At 51.1% G+C, this 20,794-nt stretch overlaps 10 protein-coding genes across 10 annotated transcripts; 4 read left to right on the forward strand and 6 right to left on the reverse strand.

Annotated features, from left to right (window-relative positions):
* Positions 1 to 388: 388 nt before the first annotated feature.
* BDZ99DRAFT_550193 (uncharacterized protein) lies at positions 389 to 2,827 on the forward strand (the record flags this gene model as incomplete). Its single annotated transcript, XM_033726977.1, has 1 exon — positions 389 to 2,827. The coding sequence occupies exon 1, from the start codon at positions 707 to 709 to the stop codon at positions 2,825 to 2,827; it is 2,121 nt and encodes a 706-aa protein (XP_033582369.1). The 5' UTR covers positions 389 to 706.
* A 662-nt stretch (positions 2,828 to 3,489) lies between these two features.
* On the reverse strand, positions 3,490 to 3,910 carry BDZ99DRAFT_377956 (uncharacterized protein; the record flags this gene model as incomplete). Its single annotated transcript, XM_033715089.1, has 2 exons — positions 3,490 to 3,802; positions 3,849 to 3,910. 2 exons carry the CDS (start codon positions 3,908 to 3,910, stop codon positions 3,490 to 3,492), a joined length of 375 nt encoding a protein of 124 aa, XP_033582370.1.
* BDZ99DRAFT_195361 (uncharacterized protein) lies at positions 3,885 to 5,384 on the reverse strand. The gene is made up of 4 exons (XM_033713194.1): positions 4,768 to 5,384; positions 4,159 to 4,602; positions 4,052 to 4,098; positions 3,885 to 4,000 (listed from the first exon to the last, which is right to left on the reverse strand). The coding sequence occupies exons 1-2, from the start codon at positions 5,261 to 5,263 to the stop codon at positions 4,367 to 4,369; spliced, it is 732 nt and encodes a 243-aa protein (XP_033582371.1). The 5' UTR covers positions 5,264 to 5,384; the 3' UTR covers positions 3,885 to 4,000; positions 4,052 to 4,098; positions 4,159 to 4,366.
* Positions 5,385 to 5,572: 188 nt separating this feature from the next.
* On the forward strand, positions 5,573 to 7,607 carry BDZ99DRAFT_495174 (uncharacterized protein; the record flags this gene model as incomplete). Its single annotated transcript, XM_033723356.1, has 4 exons — positions 5,573 to 5,749; positions 5,804 to 6,233; positions 6,390 to 6,552; positions 6,634 to 7,607. Exons 2-4 carry the CDS (start codon positions 5,874 to 5,876, stop codon positions 7,605 to 7,607), a joined length of 1,497 nt encoding a protein of 498 aa, XP_033582372.1. The 5' UTR covers positions 5,573 to 5,749; positions 5,804 to 5,873.
* Positions 7,608 to 8,446: 839 nt separating this feature from the next.
* On the forward strand, positions 8,447 to 10,291 carry BDZ99DRAFT_567255 (uncharacterized protein; the record flags this gene model as incomplete). The annotated part of the gene is made up of 2 exons (XM_033727667.1): positions 8,447 to 9,217; positions 9,266 to 10,291. Exons 1-2 carry the CDS (start codon positions 8,582 to 8,584, stop codon positions 10,289 to 10,291), a joined length of 1,662 nt encoding a protein of 553 aa, XP_033582373.1. The 5' UTR covers positions 8,447 to 8,581.
* Positions 10,292 to 10,405: 114 nt separating this feature from the next.
* Positions 10,406 to 12,154, reverse strand: BDZ99DRAFT_550197 (uncharacterized protein; the record flags this gene model as incomplete). The annotated part of the gene is made up of 3 exons (XM_033726978.1): positions 10,406 to 10,965; positions 11,023 to 11,755; positions 12,068 to 12,154. 3 exons carry the CDS (start codon positions 12,152 to 12,154, stop codon positions 10,520 to 10,522), a joined length of 1,266 nt encoding a protein of 421 aa, XP_033582374.1. The 3' UTR covers positions 10,406 to 10,519.
* A 784-nt stretch (positions 12,155 to 12,938) lies between these two features.
* On the forward strand, positions 12,939 to 14,580 carry BDZ99DRAFT_459283 (GroES-like protein). The gene is made up of 4 exons (XM_033719131.1): positions 12,939 to 13,062; positions 13,165 to 13,500; positions 13,553 to 13,633; positions 13,682 to 14,580. The coding sequence occupies exons 2-4, from the start codon at positions 13,252 to 13,254 to the stop codon at positions 14,441 to 14,443; spliced, it is 1,092 nt and encodes a 363-aa protein (XP_033582375.1). The 5' UTR covers positions 12,939 to 13,062; positions 13,165 to 13,251; the 3' UTR covers positions 14,444 to 14,580.
* BDZ99DRAFT_516136 (Fox2 protein) lies at positions 14,544 to 16,739 on the reverse strand (the record flags this gene model as incomplete). The annotated part of the gene is made up of 6 exons (XM_033725044.1): positions 14,544 to 14,582; positions 14,644 to 14,748; positions 14,808 to 15,119; positions 15,183 to 16,072; positions 16,174 to 16,510; positions 16,584 to 16,739. The coding sequence occupies 6 exons, from the start codon at positions 16,737 to 16,739 to the stop codon at positions 14,544 to 14,546; spliced, it is 1,839 nt and encodes a 612-aa protein (XP_033582376.1).
* A 650-nt stretch (positions 16,740 to 17,389) lies between these two features.
* On the reverse strand, positions 17,390 to 18,290 carry BDZ99DRAFT_495179 (uncharacterized protein). The gene has a single exon (XM_033723357.1). The coding sequence runs from the start codon at positions 18,210 to 18,212 to the stop codon at positions 17,502 to 17,504; it is 711 nt and encodes a 236-aa protein (XP_033582377.1). The 5' UTR covers positions 18,213 to 18,290; the 3' UTR covers positions 17,390 to 17,501.
* Positions 18,291 to 18,596: 306 nt separating this feature from the next.
* BDZ99DRAFT_567260 (arylsulfatase) lies at positions 18,597 to 20,697 on the reverse strand. The gene is made up of 4 exons (XM_033727668.1): positions 20,330 to 20,697; positions 20,051 to 20,268; positions 19,906 to 19,975; positions 18,597 to 19,849 (listed from the first exon to the last, which is right to left on the reverse strand). Exons 1-4 carry the CDS (start codon positions 20,529 to 20,531, stop codon positions 18,636 to 18,638), a joined length of 1,704 nt encoding a protein of 567 aa, XP_033582378.1. The 5' UTR covers positions 20,532 to 20,697; the 3' UTR covers positions 18,597 to 18,635.
* Positions 20,698 to 20,794: the final 97 nt, after the last annotated feature.

Below are 20,794 nucleotides of genomic sequence, written 5' to 3' on the forward strand. Positions count from 1 at the left end.
CGAATGTGTACAGATTAGAAGTGTGGTCCGCCGCCCTAGCTTCCTGAAATTGCTGTAAGGCACTGTGTGCATGCCCAGGTGGTGTACGGAGAGGACGTAAGATTTAGTTCAAGTCACGTGCTTCAATCAACGGCCGCTGGATCTAGAGCTGCTGGTGCCGCCCTAGCAGCGTTGGAACACTAACAATAGCTTTCGGCGACCAAAGGTAGAACGACACTACTTTATCTCAACGACAATTGGACGGGCTAGAAGTGTGGACCACGACGACTCTGATACCCCTCATAGCATGTGAAAGATCCAACTTCGCTCTAGAACAATCCGAAATATCTGACCTGCGTGACGTTGGCAGTAATCATGGGAGCTGCTCCCAGAGCGGTGCACGAGACCTGTTGCTTCGTCTATGCAGTGTATTCTATCGTGCCTTCCTCCCTCGCCTATCAAGCTGGATAGTAGCAAAACAACGCCGCAATCCTCTTCTCTTCCTTTCTCATTGCAGATTATCCTCAGTTCTGCATCTCGCTTCCTTAATCCTTTGTCTCGCTATTCCTACACCCATTGATCCTGGCGAGCTTTTCTACTGTCTTACGCCGACTCATTCTACTATCGAAACTGCATCCTTACGACACGTTTTGCCTAGCTTTCAGCTGGATACTTTCCTCTCCCGCTACTCAAAGCGCTGTCACTTCCATACATAATTACACTTGTGATGGATGTCTTGCAGCGCTTTTTGCCGGCGACTAAGCCTATCAGTCCCACTCTCCTGGATCGCCACGCGACACCTATTCCCCCTGGCATCGAGACTACTACCAGTTCACACAGTCGAGACCACACACCCGAGAATGCAGAGAGGGACGAAAATCGGACGTCACCTGATGTCACCGTGGAAAGCAAGCCCAGTAGCCCCATCGTCATGCCGCCTATAATCACCATCATCGGGGACAGCGATGAGAGTGGCCGTTCCTCGTCCTCGGATGCAGGCCTCGCAGAACACCGTATAGATTCGGGTGACATCAGCGACCACACGATTCAAAATCACGATCACCGGACCCTCATTCCCCGTACGCTTCCTAGAGACGCTCCCAGACGCAAGGCCGGCAGGCAACGCCTACGTGGTACATCGAGCAACTCTGGCATCGAGTCCATCTCGAGATACAAGCAAAAAGTCGATGAAGTTAAGGTCCTCGAACAAGAGGTTCGCGAACTCCGCATATCGCCCTCCGGAACGCCCCCACACAGGCCTTGGAAGCTGAAGCGAGTCAGCACAGCCCCTGGACTGTGCGAGAAACATATAACGGATGGCAATATACATGGGGAGCCACGATTCGTCTGGATCCCGAGCACACTGTCGAGAGCGGACACTTCGTGCCAGACCGCGGACGTCACTCCTTCCGAAAAGAGTGCAGGAAACGACTGCAGCACCCCGTTACGAGCATGCTTGAGTCAATCGCCAAAGAATAGAACGAGCAGCCCATCGAGCATTCCACATAAACCGATCGTGAAGAATAGCGCGATAGGAAGTCCGCCGTCAGGTCTCACAGGCAAAAGGCGTAAACACGGACATCAACGAACGAAGGCTGTTGACTTCGACAGTCCGACGTCTCTGTTCATGTCTTCGGTTTCAAAGCTGAAGTCATGGGTAGCGGAAAAGGACAGCGCGATGACGGCTGATCCTGAAATTGAGATAGCCAAAGCTGTTTCTTTTATAAAACCTCGGTCGAAGAGCAAAGCCGCAGATTCAGCTGTCACGCGTACCGATGTCCATGTCGTTGCCATCTCTGCTCCAGAAGACGACGCGAGTCTCAAGAAACCTCGCAAACTCTCTGCAACGCCGACGAAGCAGATCGTCCAAACAGATGCCGGGGCCTATGGGGTGGTTTGGGACGATCCTCCGACCTCTTCTTCCGACAATGAGACCCGCCGTCGTGGATCAGACGCCGGTCAGGCTCTCGAAGCTGCTAGCTCCACCGGCCTAGAAGGAGTGGACACCAAGCTCTCCGACTGGAGCTGGCGAACCTTGGGCTCATTCGATCAAGCCACTCGACGAGACCGGAAGCCCTCACACTTCGTCCCGAATATCGTCGTCTTCCCAGACGATTCCTACCAAAACACCGTCCCAGCTATCGCATCTGGTCGTCACACCTACCTTCGCCACACGGCCTCCTCCACCCTCGACTCATCCTCAGACGCAGAACCATCCGCCGCACCCCTCCAATCCTCCTCCCTCCTCCCCCGCCGCGACCCCCCTCCGCCCCCCAACAGCGCCTCCTCCTCCGGCCTCCTCCTCCCCCGCCGCTCCCCCTCCGCCGGCCGCAACAGCCCCAGCCGCACCACCTCCACCACAGACTCCTCCCTCTCCTCCACTACCTCAGACCTCCACCAGGCGGCCTTCCTCCCCCCACCTCCCTCCCCCTCCGCCGACCACCCCTCCTGGCCCCGCGCGAAGAAAGACTCTCTCTTCCCCTCCGCCTCGGACGAGCACCTGCACCTCACCAGCACGCATAGGCTGTCGCACATCGACAACCTGCATTTCCGCACGCACAAGGATAGTCTGGCGGTGGCGCGCGCGAAGTGGGAACGGAAGTACTCGCAGGCCATGGGCCTGGTGGGCGCTGGGGGTGTGGATCCGGAGAGGTTTCGCGGGAGGTGTAGTGTGGCGATTGCGCGGAAGAGGATGAAGGGGAGGAGGGAGGTGGGGAGGGGGAGGTTGGAGAGTTTGAGTGAGGGCGGCGGGGTGGGATTGGGAGGAGGGGAGGTGCGGGTGGCGACGGCGAGGGCGGGGGAGATGGTTGGAGGGGGGGAGGGCAGGGTTGTTAGGATTGTGGAGTAGGGGGGTGAGGGGGATGGAGTGGAATGGGGGTAATGGGTGAGGTAGGATAGAGATTGGAATTGAGACTATGCTCTGAGGCTTGCGGTTGGTTCTTTGTCATGTGATCTTCACGTGCTGTTTGTTTTTGGGGGCGTGCTTGGGGTATAAAATCTTCCGCGTCTTCTCTTCTTTTCTTTATCGCGGAGGTGGTCGGAATTCGAAACTGCGCGACACGGAGACGCATGGAGAGAATTCGGTGAACTGGGGACTGCAAATCTCCAAGAGAAAGAAGATGATGGAGTTTGTGTGCTGTGGAGTGTGAAAATAACGTCGGGAGGAGCTAGCTGATGGCTGGTGGAGAGGCGGTGGATTCGGGGGAGAGCAAATTGATATGACGATTGACGAATGATGGTTGTGGTGGGCTGGGGGATGGTAATGGTGTGCGAGAGGGTGAGGTGGTGGTGGTGGGTAGGTTTTAGTGGTGGTGGGGATGGGTAGGTTGCGTGGAGGGCCATGGGGGAGAGCTTTTCAGATAGTCTCTGAATTTAGGAGGGATATGGTCACGTATGCATCCTGTGGCCTCAAACGTCATAGCAGAAGAGACTTCAAATCTAGCGTGAAGAAGTCTAGGTAGAAAGACGACTTGGAGGCCTTGCATCCCTATTCCAATGACATAGAGAGTCCTATCTCGGTTTGTCGAGCTCGCTCTTGTAGTAGTGTATCAATCTGCCCATATCCTCATCAGCCACTCTCCCAAGATCTTTAACCTTCACATTCCACTCTATGGGGTATAGTTTTCCGAAGCGTATGCGACACGCTACATTTAGAGGCTGCCTCTCCGCTGCGGGTGGAAGAACTCCAATCGGTTCATACCTTAGTTCGTTTTCCCCCGGTAGAAGAGTAGGGGACTGCAGCGTTGTGTAGTATATGATGGCATGTTCTGCAGGTCGACACCCTGGTTTCAACGTTCCTCGACCCCCATAGGTGAAAATTGGACTATCTCTGATCAGATCCATACGCTCCGAGCTGGATTTGCACATACCACGCATAGCAGAACCCGGCTTTATTTTCTACAGCGACGAATCGTATTATTTGGCTATACATCCTCCCTGAGTGAACAATAAATGTGACGTTATCTGAATCTTGTCGTGGCGGGATATGTCCCATGGCCTCCGAGAATAGCACCGAAAACATCTGGTTCAGGCGTTAGTTAGACAACACTTTGGAATATTAACATTAACTTACTCTTCCACGTTTGAAGAAGTTTTTTGCGTCCGCTCGAACACAGTACGCTATTGAAAATTTGAGCTCAGTATGTGGAGGCATTTGGACAAGTGAGAGAAGGTACTTACAAGGATCTAGTTTCTCATGCGTCCCAGGACTTCCCCTCACGGGATCAGCTACCCCTACCCCCATCCATACTTCCATATGGGGAGCTGATGAATCTTCTGTAGGGGCTGTCGACACACTGCGACTGATCGAGGACCCCACCGAAACGGCCGAAGAACCTCCCGTACTGGGTTGATCATACCTACCACGACTAGGGAAGAATCTTTCGTCTCAGTCCCCATCGTCTTTCACAGGTGGGATCAACTCATCGGCACCAGCTTCTCCAGGTTGAACTTTCTTGGGCTCAGCAATATTCAGAAGGTTCATCTCTTCAATGAGGTTGAAGTCCCTTGAATATTCAAGGACCGGAGAAAGTTCAAACAAAGTTCTCAGCGTGTGTCTGACGTGGGTGATGAAATGCTCGTCCTGCAGTGCGGTGTGTATATCATCGTCTAATAGCGCCTTATCTATACACCAGTCAGATAGATCCCTAACTGCTTTTCACAAGTGGCAGCTTATAGATCCTGGCGATAGTTCTACTCACTATAGGCAACGCTCAGAAATGCCTCTTGAGGTATCACCTGGAAGGCGATTTCGGAAAGTTTTCTATAGATAGGGATAATGACACTTACATCTTGTCAGATACGACTCTAGGCTTTCTAGAATGCTATCAACGAGGTCAGAGTCCTCGGGACTCAGACGATCAAGGCCGCCAGCGTCCACGTCGAAACTCGAATTCCACAGCTGAAATCTATCGTTCTCATTTGAAAAGTAAGATTTCAATGTTCGACCTTGCTCCGGTGCGTTTCTAAGGCTGCTTGAAATATCCTTGAAACTGGCCGTGCATCGGGCTGATTTCTCGGCTGAGTTAGTTGGCAGAGGTGGATATGCGCTTGCCCTCCCGTCTTGCTCTCTGTTAATGTTCGAGGCATTGCTTGTCGTGTCCACTGCGCCTGGGCCGCTTCTGAGAGGACTCGTGCCAACCGCGGAGTCATAACTCTCATCACGTCTTTGGGAGCCAACGTGAGTTTTACTCCAAATATATTCCGGCTGTCCATCAGGATCCCATACAACCCGGTAGTGATCTAAATGCTGCGCACTCCAAGTCCAGCGATTGGGTTCCGCCATTGCTGGCCGTTGAATGTTCTTTCGAGCCGACGACGGAGTGGATAGGTTGTATGTAGAAGTGCATTCGAAATACCACAACGTAGGTCGATACTACTGCATTGTTATCCATTACGAAGATAAAAATTAGACCCTATATGTAGCCTTTTGACTTTCAACGTAAGAAGAAGGTGCGGGGTAAGTGGAAGTGGCGTTAATCATTCGCTCTTGAAGCCTAGCCTTGCATAGTTCACCGGTCAACGCATCTTGGCAACGAGGCAACTCTATTTCCTCGATAAGAACTTCTTTCGCCCTCTTTGAACTAATGTAACAGTACGCTTTTACAGTTGTCTACTTCCAAGATCTGATTCTGTTCCAGTCTGTCAGCGTGCGGTTTCCAGCACTTGAGACGTCCGCTCACAGTGCGGTGCCGGGTTCCGATTGGAAAGTAAAGAGTGCAGGTTCAACACAACTCCGTCAAGCATGTTAGAGTTTCGAAAGCTCAGTAAGGTAAATCTATTCAAAGGGCGCCAGAACAGAGTAGCTAGTTGATTTTAATGCTAGGGCTTGTCAAATCGAGATCTTAGGCGTTTCTAAATCTACCCCTCGAAACTGTTCGGCACAATCTACGGCTATGCCGACGGCAGTAGAGATAGGGGGACTGGTGCTGGGGGTCATTGGTGCATGTCCTGCTGTAATTGAGGTGTTGCAGCTTTACAAAGGAGCCCTAAAGACGCGATCGAGCTACCACGAAGACCAAGTTCAGGCTCTTCTCCTTGATTTACGGGTGCAGAATGCGTTATTCGAGGGCTCATATCGCATCTTGATGGGACATCGAGACACTTCAGCCCTACGAGGCCCAAATTGTGATTGGCAATCTATCTCGGACTCGATCAAGAGCAAGCTTGAGAACGACGACCATTGGAAGACATATGGTGAGCTCATAAAGTCTATCTATGACTGTTGGAAAGCGCTTAGCTCCCATATTGTAAAGGTATGTTGTTAATGCGAACCGGTAAAACGGTTGTCATGAAACTCGCACTACAAGCCTATCATCCACAATGAACCGCACATATCACCCTCTATTTTTCATGTTGATTCAATATTCTGATGCATTAGAGCGCTTTGCTAACTCTCATTGGGATTTCAGCCTCCGGCTGGACGACTAGTCTTCAACTGGATCGATAAAACAAACGAGATGTTAGAGCGAATCCGATATGCCATTAATGACCCTAGTCGATGCGATCTGCTTAACAAGCTACGAGATTCCAATACAGCACTAGATGCACTTGTCCGGCAGCAAAAGATATTGCGTAAGCAACAACGGAATCATATTAGGAGCCACGCAGCTTATTTTCGAAGTCTGCGATCCGCCGCGCTAGATTTCTGTCAAGCTGTTGCATTGTCTCTTGGCTGCACGTGTACCTCAACACATGCTATCACAGTAGAGCTTCAATCCATTGCTGTTGCTCGCTCTCTCGCGGAAAGCTCGGGCGGATATACTGCTGCGCCAAATTCACCTTTGGAGATGGAAATGATATACAAGCCTGGGATAAACGGTACCATACCAGTACCCATGAAGCTGGAATTGTTCTTTACCGTTGGTCGAGAACTATATTTGCAGCACACGCAGCAGGGATCTTTACAGCAAACCCCGATGCACTGCTTAGCACAGAGCATGGAACAGACACTACGGAATTGCGTGGTAGGGGCGAAAGCTGACTACCCTATTTCTAGTCAAGGGTCACTGCGTATAGACATAAGCCGCAAGCAAGCCTCAACACACAACTCTCCCATGTCTTTGCAATCGTTGTTTGGGGATCTGTCACTGCCATGCTTTCAGAACGGTAACTTCTTCGAGCGAGATAGAATCAGCATGGCGATTACTCTTATATGCTCTGTTCTCGGTCTCCACTCAACCCCTTGGCTCTCCAGCGCTTGGACGAGTAACAACATCGAGTTCTTGCCTTCATCAGGAGGTATCACTCGCACCTCTCTGCAAAGGCCACGAATTACGATACCACTCCAACGTGATAGCTTGATGAACACCGGGTCGAGTGCACCCTCATTCGGCGTTCGAAACAGTTCCCTCTTTGCCTTGGGAATGATCCTTCTCGAGATACTCATGGGGACATCACTTGCATCCAGGCGGACGGCAAACGAAACGGAAATTGCGACTGCCTGGAGGCTTGAGCACGTCGTATGCAGCAAAGAGCTACCTTTCTGGAGGAAAGTCGTCAGTGGATGTCTTCACTGTCCCTTTTCTGGAATAGACATGGATTTAGCATCTGACCCACCTGTACTTTTGGATTGCGTGCAAACAGAAATACTCCAACCTTTGTTGAAGGCCTCCAGGGCGCTTCCATAGCCCTACTCAAAACGAGTTCTCTCGGTCGTTTCCAGTTCGATTGGATGAACACTTCTCAAATCTACTCCCCTTGTCGACTCTCATAAATCTGGTACCTCTCCGATAGCGTCACCGTCGAAGATTATTCCTTTCTGGACAGCCAAGCTCTTATTAATGCTCCTCGACATGGAGAACACCTCCGAATCCCGAAGGCGGTCAAGGTGGACGGAACATGAGGCAGAGTCACGTCCCAGAATTGGAGGGTAAACGCGTTGTGTGAATGAGAATTTCTGAGTCGCACAAGTGCGATCGAAGGGCAGACTTGTAGTTTCTATTCTCTCAAACAAATCTAAGGCCTTCTGCAGTGAGTTGAAACACGTGATGTGTGTGGTACACTTCATGGTGTAATGAATCTCGCTCTATAGAAACATAGACAGGTGTATTTTGTAGAATAATTTGGGAGCATAACGCTCGTAAGATGAGACCAACGTTCAGGTGCGTAGATGAGTTGTCAGGGAACGGGATCGTAGAAATGCTACTTAGAATATATGATCCCCTTGAACCTGACGCCCGAACGATGAAAGCGAGAAGTCATCGAACGACGTCTAAGTAGCAGTACCCAGCACAATTCACTTTGATGTCTTGCGTGACGCAATACTTGGAAGTGAACATCACGTGTTGCGGAGTGCGGCGACTTTCTGGGCACCGCTTGCGGCGACCAAATAGGGAATTGGAAGCGAGACCCTTAATGTCTCTCACCGGAGCTATCATACTTCAATACTCTCGTCACGCATGCAAATAAGACTTTTTCAGGCGCCCACGTACCTCATTGTTGTTTTCAAATGACCTTTGCATTCAAGGCTATCATCTTTGAAAGATAGAAAAAGCTTCGACATCCTGGCATTCTCAGCCTTTCTAGCCCTCAGCTCAACTTCCGGAGTCTCAATCATCTCGAGCTTGCAACCTCCGAGTCAACTACGCCGCCATCAACCTCCATGTCTTTGCGAGGCTTCCAAATAAAACGAAACCCTGCAATCACCGATTCCTATGATCCCTGCGCCGGGATTGAATTCGATCCTCCACGTGACTCGGACGAGCTATTCGATGCCTTGAAAGCCGCTTATCCTCGTCGGAGAACTCACAAGGCGCGAATCAGAGAAGCAATTATCGAATTCCTAGTCACTGAGCGAGAGGCATCGAGGTCGCGAAGTGGAAGTCCGGTGGCCTCGACACGTGACAGTGACCGCAGGGGGGATATTGAGCATGTAATAGAAGGACCCAATGGAGCTGTTGTATCAGATAAAATATCTCGAGATTTCGATACGCAAGGTAGCAAGAAGGAAAGTACTGCGGCTATTACGAGACCTGACCCGACCCCAGCTACCACACGCTCGTTGGACGATGGAGTCGCAAAACCATCGAAGCAGACGAGTCAAGAAAGATCAATCGCTGTGCAGTCCTTGGCTGCTACAAGGGTTGCAGTAAACGATCTAACAATCGTCTGGAGCTCTGTCGACGGTCTGGCGCGAAATGCAAGGGTTAAGCGTATCATGACTGACGAAGAGTTGGAGCAATACCGGCTCCGGAGGGTTATCGGAGCGTGTAAAGTTTGTAAAGCAAAGAAGCGCAAGGTAATTTGGCACCTTGAATAATTCAAGGCTCATACTGATGATATTTAGTGTAATCATGGCGATCGACCTCCAGCAAGCCCTCCTGACGTGGGAGTAAAGACATCGAAGCCGCAAGCAATTTCTACATCTGAAGCGCCGGAGGCTTCAGCCCGAGATGTGCAACAGAATCATGCTTCCGTATGCCAAAGTGAAGCCACACAGGTTGATTCCAATGAGAATCGCGGGGACGAGCGCACAGAAAAGCCACTAGTCAACACCCAACAGACTTTATCAGCACATGATAGCAAATTCGATTCCAACGCTTGGATACTAGGTGTAATAGATGGGTTCACTGAGATTGACTCGTCCATAAATGCACTAGGATGCACAAAGTCACCTCCACCACTTCAACCAGCACATCTTCCTGCGCCACACCACCCCGTTGTGGATCTAAGATATCCAGAGCCAGCTAGCCCGATACGAATCGACCATAATATCAACATCCCAAGAACAGATGCAATTAAAAAGCCACATCAAGCATATCTCCAAAATGAGGCATTATCACCTGGATTACCCCAGTTCATTTCCCCTGCCGAGCTTGATGCAGAGCCGGTTTCACAATTACCCATCGTGAATAGCAACATTAAATCGTCAAAAAGTCCATCCAAACTCTCGGCCCTCTCTGTTAAATTGTTCCGAAAGTCTAGTCCAGCGAACAGCAAAGCAGATCATGCGGACAAACCGAAGGACCTCCAAAAAGCCGGACGTAAGGAGCAGAGTTCAGCCAAAAACAGTCTAAAACGCCTCTTCAGTCCGAGACATAAGAACCCTCTGGATGATCTCTACCTTACGGAGCCAGATCCGCACCCAAAGTCCAGCTTCTTCTCAGCAGAAATGCCACCTCTCCAGCCTCGGAGTTACATGGAATCACACCAATTACAGCCCCACGGTAGCCATCACTCAGCTTACAAGCATTCTTCAAGTTTTGCTACGTACGACATGGTTCGCGCCAGAGTTGCTCCACACGAAATGGCGCGCGCCAGATTTCCTCCATACGAAATGGCGCTCGCCAATGAACTTGATACGATACTTTAAGGCGCACCTTAATAGATTTCATCTCACTATTAAGAGGTGTTGAGAGTGGTGATGAGAGGACACTATGTCATAAGGCGGGCCCTGGGGATAACACCGTCATTTACGCATCTCCGTTATCGCGACTTTCGTAGCTAGGAGTTCGTTGCGTTCAGTATCATTCTGAAGACTATCTAAGAAACTACATAATGAGAACAAATTGACAATGCAAACATTACTTCATTCGCACAATCATGTCCCCTCATTCGCTGGACCAGGTCCTCCCGTCTTCTGGCCCTCATCTACCTCCTTGATCGCAAGCCCTCGGTCCGGTCCAGACTGCCACGCATGACCCGTCCAATTCGCACCGCTCGACCTCACACTCGATGGACTCTGAGGCGTCTGGGCGGTGGGAATGTGATGTGCACTATCCAATTCAACCGGATACTTGACATCACCCGGGGCTTCTGAGAGCCTATGAGGCATAAAAGGATCGCTCGGGGTACCTCCAGTAGGTGAAACCCCTTTTCGAGACAGGCCATCGCCTTGTGATAGAGGCGAAGATGCCGTTGGGCTGTATAATCCGGGGGACATCGCGGGATTAGACGGCAGTTCGTAAGCAGTCGGCTTTGGTGATGCGGCATGGTGGTATTTTTGGTAAGACGGGGCGGGGGAGGTGTAGGCTGGAGGGATGGAATCTATTCAGATGTGTCAACGGCATCATTCGAATTACCATGTAGATTCGGAATGCTTACCTTGTGGATTACTCGACTTAGGAGTTTCAATGATATCAGGTTGCCCAGCGCCAGGAGGGAAAGATAGCCGTGTTTGGAGGGTGTTGTTGCTCTCTTTGCGGGATTTCTTTGCGTGTCTAGCGAAGTAGATGACTAGACCAATGATGATGGCAAGGACTGCTACACCACCAGCCGCTCCACCTGCTATAGCGCCCGTGTTACTCTTATGGCTTGTGACTACCACCGTCGGAACGCTTGTCGGTGCTGTCAAAGCATTGGTGATAGAGCCGGAGCTTGCCGATGCGGAGCTAGATGATGAGGAGCTGATGGATGTGCTTGCGCTTGACGCTTCTACGGATACTTTTGCAGAAGAGTTAGGACTGGATGTTGACGTAGCTACGGCGGATGACGGTCCGCCAGTAGCAGAATATTCGGAGAACTCTTCCGGTGTAGCAAAATACGCCGCTCGGAGATCACCGCTCGGACAATGTCCTTGTACACACGGATCAGACTTGCAGCACCCCCAAAATGGGGGGGTGGTCGCATTGCAAGTGTAAAACTGGCTGTCGGAAGGACAACCCAAGTCTTTGAAGCTCGCAAAGTATGCTGGATTGAATGTCGCTGGCTGGAGGGCCCCAAGCGGACAGCCATTTCCGTCGCATGCTTCCTGTGTACAGCATCCTGCGAATTGGGAGCCGGAGCCTTGGGCACAGGCATACCATATTCCCTCGCTCGGGCAAGAAGGCTCGAAAGCCTGACGTATGTAATATAAAGACATGTAGTCGTTAAATGTTATCAAACTAAGAGTAACGAAATGAGATAGAACATGTGTGGGAAGCGAGCGACAGCACCAGACGGATGCAAGGGAAGCGAAGTGTCTGGAGAAACGCGCGGAAAATGAGACCTGACCGAACTTATCATGAACATCCGCTGTCCAACCTGGTCAGGCCAGATGCCTACCTGTAATGCAGGCCAAGTCACACTTGTGAAGGCCCAATAAGGCTGTGCGGGCCAGCCTTGCACTTGTATCTCCATCAATAAAGTGCAAACGCCCCATTTTGCGTACTTTTGCACCACCACCGTCTTCGGGTGAGGGGAAGCCGGGCAAATCGGGCGACTTTGTACTTTTCGTTGGGATATTGGGCAGGCTCATGGTGGCGGAGTGCGGAAACCTGCAGGATGCTGGTAGTTCAAGATAGCACACCCCGCAGCAAAAGGCGCCTTCAAAGAGGCTCAGACTCGACCATGAAGTGACAAAGGTGATAGATTAAACCCAGAGTAGAACGAATTCTGTTTGATAATTGGGCGAATATCTTGATGAAAACAATGGGTAAGATGACGAGAAAAGATGAATGACTAGAAGCGACGGAGCGTGAAATCACTTAGGAGAAGCCTCGTCGGCCGCAAGCAAGGCCTGGTCTATCGGAGAGTTAATATGTGTGTTAGCTGTCAAAATGCGGACACCAGACAAGTCTTCCACTACTAGGTAAAGAAGGGATGACGGTCGTTGCGGCTCAACGTGAAAAAAGCGGAGAGCTAACACATGGGTCACGTGATATGAAAGCTCCACTTGCTGCCTGAATTATGCGGAAACGAAAGTCTGTGGATCTGTATACGAGTGCTAAGTGTCGGGAGTGTTAAGCGTCGTTGATCTAGTATTGATTTAAATACGAAGTAGTGTGGTGATGATGATAATATCACGTGATTCGACGACACGGACGAATTCTTCCCAAAGCTCCGTTTCCTCCATCCCTCCATCCTACATCACGATCACAGCGAATGTTTATCTTCGCCTTCTACGAGGAACGTCAATTCAAAATCCTCGAACAAACCGCATCGCGCCCTTGCAACGAATGCTGACGGCCCTATAATTGTTGATCCCATCACCGTTCTGGTTTCACAGCACTCCGCTCAGATCCTTATAAGAGTGATTAGTGATCGGTCGGACACATAGTACAATTGGAGTAACATGCTATAGTAGTAGTAGACCGCACCCCCGCTCCCTCAAATTCTCCACGTATTTACGTAGTACCACCGAGATGATCTCACTAGCAACAATTTGTAAGCCTCGTCTTACAAAGCATGGACGCCTATAGTTACAGTGCCACGTTATGTTCTAGCTATATAGAGTCCCCTGAGAGCTTAATTAACGATGTAACCAAGAACGTTTTACCTCCTCCCACAACAGCAAACAATTTATTGCTCTACCTGTTAGAGCTCGCAACTACCACAACTTCGCACTAGCACACCATGGCAACTCATAATGCAGTCGTTACTGTTGGATTGAAAGCACCACTCGAAATCCGCCAAGTCCCTACGACACCTCCGACCAAAGGGGAAGTGCGAGTAAGAGTCGAGTGGACCGCTTCAACACCATTGGATCTTCACCAAAACGATGGAGGTCTTCTTGTCAAGCATCCCCAGATCTTGGGTGACGGCACTGCTGGGACGGTCGTAGAAATTGGACCGGGAGTAAATAATCTCAAAGTGGGAGATAAGGCACGTGTGTAGGATTGACGACGTAGACATCTGAGCTAATCTCACTTTGCAGGTCTTCGGCTTCACGTTTCGTGAGCAGAAAGAGAAAGCGCACCAGGAATTCTGCACTTCCCTGGAAACCAATTTCGGAAAGGTACGAGGGAAATAGTGCACTCTGTAATGTCTTACTGAAACTTTGAAGGTTCCGGAAGGCTTCACGTTGCAGGAAGCGATTACCCTCCCTAATAACTTCGTTACCGTATTCCACGCTGTCACCACTGATTTTGAGCTACCACTTCCTTGGCCTAAGCCTGCCGGCTACGTCCCACCACATTCCCAAGATCCCATCTTGATATGGGGAGGATCTTCGTCGGTCGGACAGTTCGCACTCCAGATTCTGAAGTACTATGGCTATCAAAAACTCATCACGACATCCTCGAAGCGTCATCATGAGTTCCTAAAGAGCCTCGGAGCATCCGAAACCTTCGACTACAACGATGCTGACGTGTCTTCTGCCATTCTGAATTCGGCTACGAAGGGCTCGTCCGGACCTGCCATCTCATTCATTCTAGACTGCATAGGATCTCAGGACGGAAGCATTCGACCTATTGCTAAGATTGCTCAAAAGGATACTAAGGTCGCGATTCTGCTACCAGTCGTCGTGAAAGACTCGAGCGAAACTACGGCACCCGAGTACTCCATGGATGTGCAAACGGCTGCCAAGTGGGAAGCCGGCGTGGACGTTCGTGGTGTCCGGACGCATTTCTACGCGAACAACGAATTCTTCCGCGACCATTTGCAAACGGAGGTCATGCCGACCATGCTCAAGGAAGGTATCGTGACCCCGAACAAACAACGTATCATCGAGGGTAATACCTTGTTAGAAAGAGCACAGAAAGCGATGGATATCATGAGGAGGAAAGAGCAGAGTGGTGAGAGACTAGTTTGGCGAGTCTCGGAGTAAAACGGAGAGAAATTTCTCTGTCCTTGATGTTTCAAATGTACAGATAGATGCTTCGTAAATGCTATTTGGCTGATTGGGGTCCTGTTCCGTCTCCTCCCTCCTACAGCCGCGAAGGTTTCGATTTTCTTGCTGTATTGACCTAGCAAAGAATCTATTAGTAGATGCTCTTTACCCCAGACCGCGTTCAAACCTTGCCATACCTTCAAATATTTGGCCATGTTTATGTTACTGTACTTTGAGCCGTCCGCTTGATTTTCCGGATGATCCGCTCTCCCATCGTCAAAATTCACTATCGATGCAAATTCCTGCACGCTGTTAGTAAGTCCTTATCGGCATACGGACGAGAAAACCACGGGAAACTTACTTTCAGCACATCTTCGGGCGTCAATGACTTGTCAAGGGGAAAATCAGCGCCACGAGCTCGCTGCCACCTCGTCTTTGCGATCCATCCAACGCCCGCTTCATACAGCCCTCCGGTCGGATTTGATAGCTTATCACTGCATAGAGCCATTACCAGCGGAGCAACGTACTCAGGCCTCAAAGCCTGTACTACGTCCTCTGGCATTATCGTCCGTGTCATGGCTGTTCCGGCAGTTGGAGCTACTGTGTTGACATATATATTATACTTCGCACCTTCGAGGGCCAAGGAGCGACCAAATCCAAGAATTCCAGCTTTCTGGGTGATTGAACCTCGTAAGCTTTTGCACTTAATTTTCTTCAAGCGAATGGACTAACTTACTGCTGCAGCGTAGTTGGATTGGCCAAAATTTCCGTATATTCCAGTAGTGGATGTGATGTTGACGATACGCCCATATTTCTGCTTCAGCATGTAGGGCCAGGCCGCTTTCGTAACTCTGTAGGTCCCTCCTAGATGAACTGCGACGACCGACTCCCAGGCCTCGTCTGTCATATTCGAGAACGCCTTGTCGCGCAAGATACCCGCATTATTAACGATGATGTCGATCCGTCCGTAAGCGTCAACCACAGCTTTTACGACTTGTTCTCCCTTCTCCACCGACAGCGTCACTCCAATGGCCTCTCCACCCGCTTTCTTAATCTCTTCAACCACGCTCGCGGTACTCATAGCGTCATTAACAACCACCTTAGCACCGAGCGCCGCAAAGGCCGTGCAATACTCTTTCCCCAGCCCCGCCGCACCGCCCGTGACCAGCACCACCTTTCCTCCGAAGTCCACCTTCTCGCCTCCGTCACCCCTCGGTGCTTTCTTCGCCTCTTCAAGCTTCGTAATCATATCCGCCGATCCACTCGCATGCTCCGGCCTCCCCCTCTCAAAATCTCCCACGTCTCTCCACCTTTTCACCACCGCCCCAGCCGTGAAGCTGTCATCGGGTCGAAAGAGCGCGCCCTTCGACCGCTCCCACCGGATCTTCGAGAAATGGCCCGCTGCTGCTTCGAATATGGAGCCGGTCTCCGTGTTCGAGGAGTGGACTAGAACTGCGACGAGCGGTACCACGTACGCTGGCGACATGGCGGATAGCACCTCCGGGGTCATGACGGTTGCTGTGAGGCGCGAACCAGCGCCGGGAGCGAGGACGTTTGCGAAGATGTTATACTTCTTCCCCTCAAGCGCGAGCGTCTTAGTGAACCCGATCAACGCAAATTTAGCAGCTATCACCATCCAAAGTCAGCCGCAAATTCTTGACATCGACCCTCTCACGCCAGTTCTCACACTTCCATCAACCCCTCAGGGAAAGAAGAAAGACTCTCACCCGCATAATTCGTCTGCCCAAAATTCCCAAACAGCCCACTCGCACTACTCGTATTAACCACCCTCCCGTACTTCTGCTTCCTGAAATACGGCCACGCCGCTCTAGTACACTTATACGCCCCCCTCACGTGCACATCCATGATCAGGTCCCAGTCCCTCTGCGTCATATTCCTAAAACTGACATCACGCAGAATACCCGCATTATTAATCAACACATCAACACGGCCGAATTCTTTGATAGCGGTCTCGATGATGAGATCCCCGGAGGTCACGGAGTGGTGGTCTGCGACTGCGACGCCGCCGGCGGCGCAGATTTCGGAGACGACGGTGTCGGCGGGCTGGGGACGTGGAAAGGTAAGTATGGGTTTGGTTTGTAGTGGTGTTTTATGGTAGGTGAAGGGAATGGAGTACCTTTGTGTCATTTCCTTCGCCTTTTCCTGATCCTCCGAGGTCGTTCACGACGACTTTTGCGCCGCGGGAGGCGAAGAAGAGGGCGTATGCGCGGCCGAGGCCGGCGCCGCCGCCTGTGACTACGACGACTTGGTTGTCGTAGCGTAATTCAGACATTTTGACTTTGGAATTGGATGCAAGGAGCGAGTAGGAGTGCTAAATTTGAGAGAACGTTTTGATGTATGACATATGGAGTTGCAGGAAAAGAGCAAAAGAAGATCAAGAAATCGAGAAAAACTATACTAAGGTACTGCCTCGGCATTCTTGTGGATACAGGGGTGGATCGTGGATTGCGGGGTGCCGTTTGCGGGGAAATTCATGACTCGCCAATTCCACTTCGTACCTCTTTCTGAGGATGGAGATGAAACAATGCATTGAACGAGGTAAGTGATGTATTGGATGAGCATCTATCTAGGCTACGTACGCCGTATATATACTCTGTGTGTGTGTGGAGGCTTACGTAACCGTACCGTAGAACTGTGAGGGCTAAGTATAGGAACCGTGTTCTATATCAAAGTAGCCGAGCTAACCGTACCATACTCCGTAGGCTAGCTGGCTAAGAATACGTACTCCGTCACTTTCTGCTCGGACATGTACCATGCCAGATACACCATGTTCTTGAGCCGGACTTGCGATATTGTTATGGGGACTTGTAATAACGGTAACGGAGCCACGATATGTGAGTGTATAGGAAGCACTTCCTATGGTGCGGGTAGCGTGATGATCGATGGTGGGAGGTATTCTAGAATAAGATAGTCAGGACATTAGACTATCCAACCGCCCCAGTTCAAACATCCAACTCAAACAACTTCAAGAACCGCATCCCTTCCTAAACTTTCCCCCTCTCCTACATCAAGAAAGTAGAGAAAGACCCCGTACCTAACCATCTCCGAACTCCTCACCAAACGCCTCCCCCACCCGAATCTCCGGCAACAGCCCAGCCAAAGATCCCGCAGACAGCAAAGGCACCTCACTCCACTCTGGCGACGAGATCCCAGCGAACCTCTTGAGCAGCCTCGTAGGATGTAGTAGCTGAAAGCGGGCCGCCCATCGCGCCCTAAAGGCGGCTTTCTCTGCGGCCCTTGTGGCATCGCGCTCCGCGTAGAGAGCATCCCACACATTGTTCATTGGGCCTCGCTCGTTCCAGTCGACAGCAGTAGTGCCGTATTCAGGAGGGGCGTGCTGGAGATTCTGGGCTGAGTTGGTTGAGGAGGACGGTGGTCCACGTGAGGGACGGGCTGCCGTGGGTTGGGGAGCGGTAGGGGATGGCCTATGGGGCACTAGTAGGGGCTCTTCGGCTGCACCGGTTGAATTGAGTGGCCGCTCATTTGGAGGTTGTGCTGCCGTGGGTTGGAAGACGATACGGGGCTGTCTAGGGGGCGCCTGCATAGGTTCCCGTACCGTACCGGTGGAGCGGGTTGGTCGTTCGCGTGAGGAATAGGCGCATATTGGCTGTGGAACGGGACGAGATGGCCTTAGGGGCGCGGGTCGAGGATACCCAGCTGCATTAGTTGAATAGAGCGGCTGGTCGCGGGAGGGGTGGTCGCCTCGGGATTGAGTGGCGTTGGGGGTATTGGTGTGACAAGGCATTGTGGACGCGGGTTGGGGAACGTTGAAGGTTGAGATTGGTGTTGAAATTATGGGTTTCGGGGTTGTTTTTAAATTGTGATTTGAGAAGTCGAGTATGATGGAGAGATTTCGAATAGCGAACGCAAAGTATCTGCTGGGAGATATATATTAAAACACTGTGCATGTATGTTGGCCATTGTTGGTGATTTTGGACAAAATGTAGGTATAGGCCTGCGGGTTTGACGGGACACATCTTCGCCATGCTCTTGAACAACGCGTCTTGTGAATGAGGGATATGAGATGGCAAGAGAGAGAGGAGTTCTAGACATCAGCGAATAAAGTGAACGCGGTTAGTGAATGGCTAACAGACAAGCAACTGTATGTAGAGTGAAAACAAGGGGTATTGGATATGCGAAGGGGCGTTTTCATTGATGTATCAGGAACCTACTCTTTCCCGCCTCCATCCACAAGCAAGACGCCATACTCCGGCACCGCTCCAACCACTCCTACCTCATCGGCATACTCATCCCAGTGCTGCAGCAACTCATTCAACTTCTCCCTCTGCTGATCCCCCTCGTCTGCCAAATCTCTAGTCTCCCCGGGATCAGCCTCTAGATCAAACAGTTGCCACCGCTGCGGCCCATACGGCTTCGGGATAAATACCGCCTTCCATTTCCCCTTTCTTACTGCCATGCGATCGAACAATTCCCATCCAGTCACTGTATCTTCGTCGTGAATCGCGCCGGCTCCGTCTTTGTGAGTCAAATACGGTACCCAGCTCTTGCCTTTCACTGCTTCAATCTGCTTCCCCTTCCACTCTCCTTTTCCCGGATGCGCTACGCCCGCTAACTCAAGTATCGTGGGCGCGATATCCATCACCGTCGCAAAAACATGTTCGATGCCCTCTTTCTTCTCACCGGTAAGAGGTGGAGACCGTAGTATAAGCGGCACGCGAATCCCACCTTCCGCTGTAAACACCCTATACAGCCACCCTGGGGCTGTCGCCGCAGATGCCCAGTGTGGGCCATACCATACATAGCTATTCTCTTTGCCGACATTGTCCAGGCTATTATCGCAGTACTTCTTTATATGGTCAAAGACGTTTCCTTTGACCACCGGTGCGCTTTCAAGAAGAAGTCCTTCGGCGCCGTTGTCTGACATGAATAACACAACCGTGTTGTCTAGTTCGCCAGTCTCGCGGAGGTAGTCGACTACACGCCCGACGGCCGTGTCCATCCGGGTAACCATACCGGCATAGGTTTCCATTGTCCGGGCAGAAAAAGCCTGATCAGCGGGAGAGAGGGTGTCCCAAGCTTGCGACAGCATGCCAGAGTGGGGTGCTACGACATCGTGGGGAACTGCGTGTGAAGGGACGAGACCTGCTTTCTTGAGGGCGGCGATGCGTTCCTGGCGGAGGACTTCTGGTCCTGAGTCATATCGACCGCGATAGGGGAGTATTTCTTCTTCTGGGGCTTGGAGAGGCCAATGCGGAGCTGAAAAGGGAAGATATGCGAAGAAGGGTTTTGCTGCATCGTCTTCTGTGCGCTCGGAGAAGTATTGGAGGAGTTTGTCTGCGAAAGCGTCGGTGGAGTAGAAATTGGGCCCTAGTTCTGACGGTTTGATAAGCGTGGAGTCTTCGACGTAGAAAACGTTTGTGCCTAATCCAGTGAGCTTCTTGAATATTTCGCAAAACAAGTATGCCTGGGGACCTCACGTTCGAGCAGTAGTGGTAGCTTATCCTGCTCTTCCAATTGCGGTTCCCAGCCATAATGATTTGCACCTCCCTATTCACTACCCGTCAGCATCACTCAATTACTTCCTCAACCCTTTTACCCTTGAATTCACATCCCCAAACTCACCGGCAGCAACGAAAAGCTCCTTTCAAACCCCCTCTTCCCGGGCCATCTATCCTCCGTAAGGCCCAAATGCCACTTCCCCGACATTAGCGTCAGGTAACCCGCATCCCTCAACAACTCCGGTAATGGTGCCACTCGATCATTCAAGTACCCCTCGTATCCCGGCTTGCCCTTCTTGTGCTCTGGAATTGACTCTATCATTGCGCCGACACCGGCAATATCTACGATGTAGGATGCATCAGAATCGCACCAATTGAGTGAAGACGCGTATAGGTGACATACGATTATCAGTCCCACTTAATAGCATCGACCGCGTAGGCGAACACGCGCTCGCGGCGTGGAAATCTGTGAAGCGTAGACCATCTTTCGCCAGGCTGTCGATATTCGGCGTCTTGATTTCGCTGCCGAAGGCAACGACGTCGGAGTAGCCTAGATCATCCGCGATAATGACCAGGAAGTTGGGGCGTTTAGAGCTCTCGGCCATTTTGAAGACGAAGTGGACGAATTGGATATTAATAGAAACGGAACAAATGCGGAACAGACGCGTCCAGTCGCGTTGAGTTGGGACGCGTTACTTCACGAAGAGCAGATTTAGATTAAGAGATTCGAAGGAAAGAGGACCTAAGAGAAGTGTAGACGGTATGATAGAGTAGATCAGCTAGCTACTATTGAGCGCCGTGCAAAAGCGGTACCACGTCGTGAGCCCGAAAATCGCAGCCCACGCGACTCGGTGCACCTGCTGTCGCG

The sequence above is a fragment of the Mytilinidion resinicola genome (assembly GCF_010093595.1).
Source record: "Mytilinidion resinicola strain CBS 304.34 unplaced genomic scaffold BDZ99scaffold_3, whole genome shotgun sequence".
In the NCBI taxonomy this organism is placed as follows: Eukaryota; Fungi; Ascomycota; class Dothideomycetes; order Mytilinidiales; family Mytilinidiaceae; genus Mytilinidion; species Mytilinidion resinicola.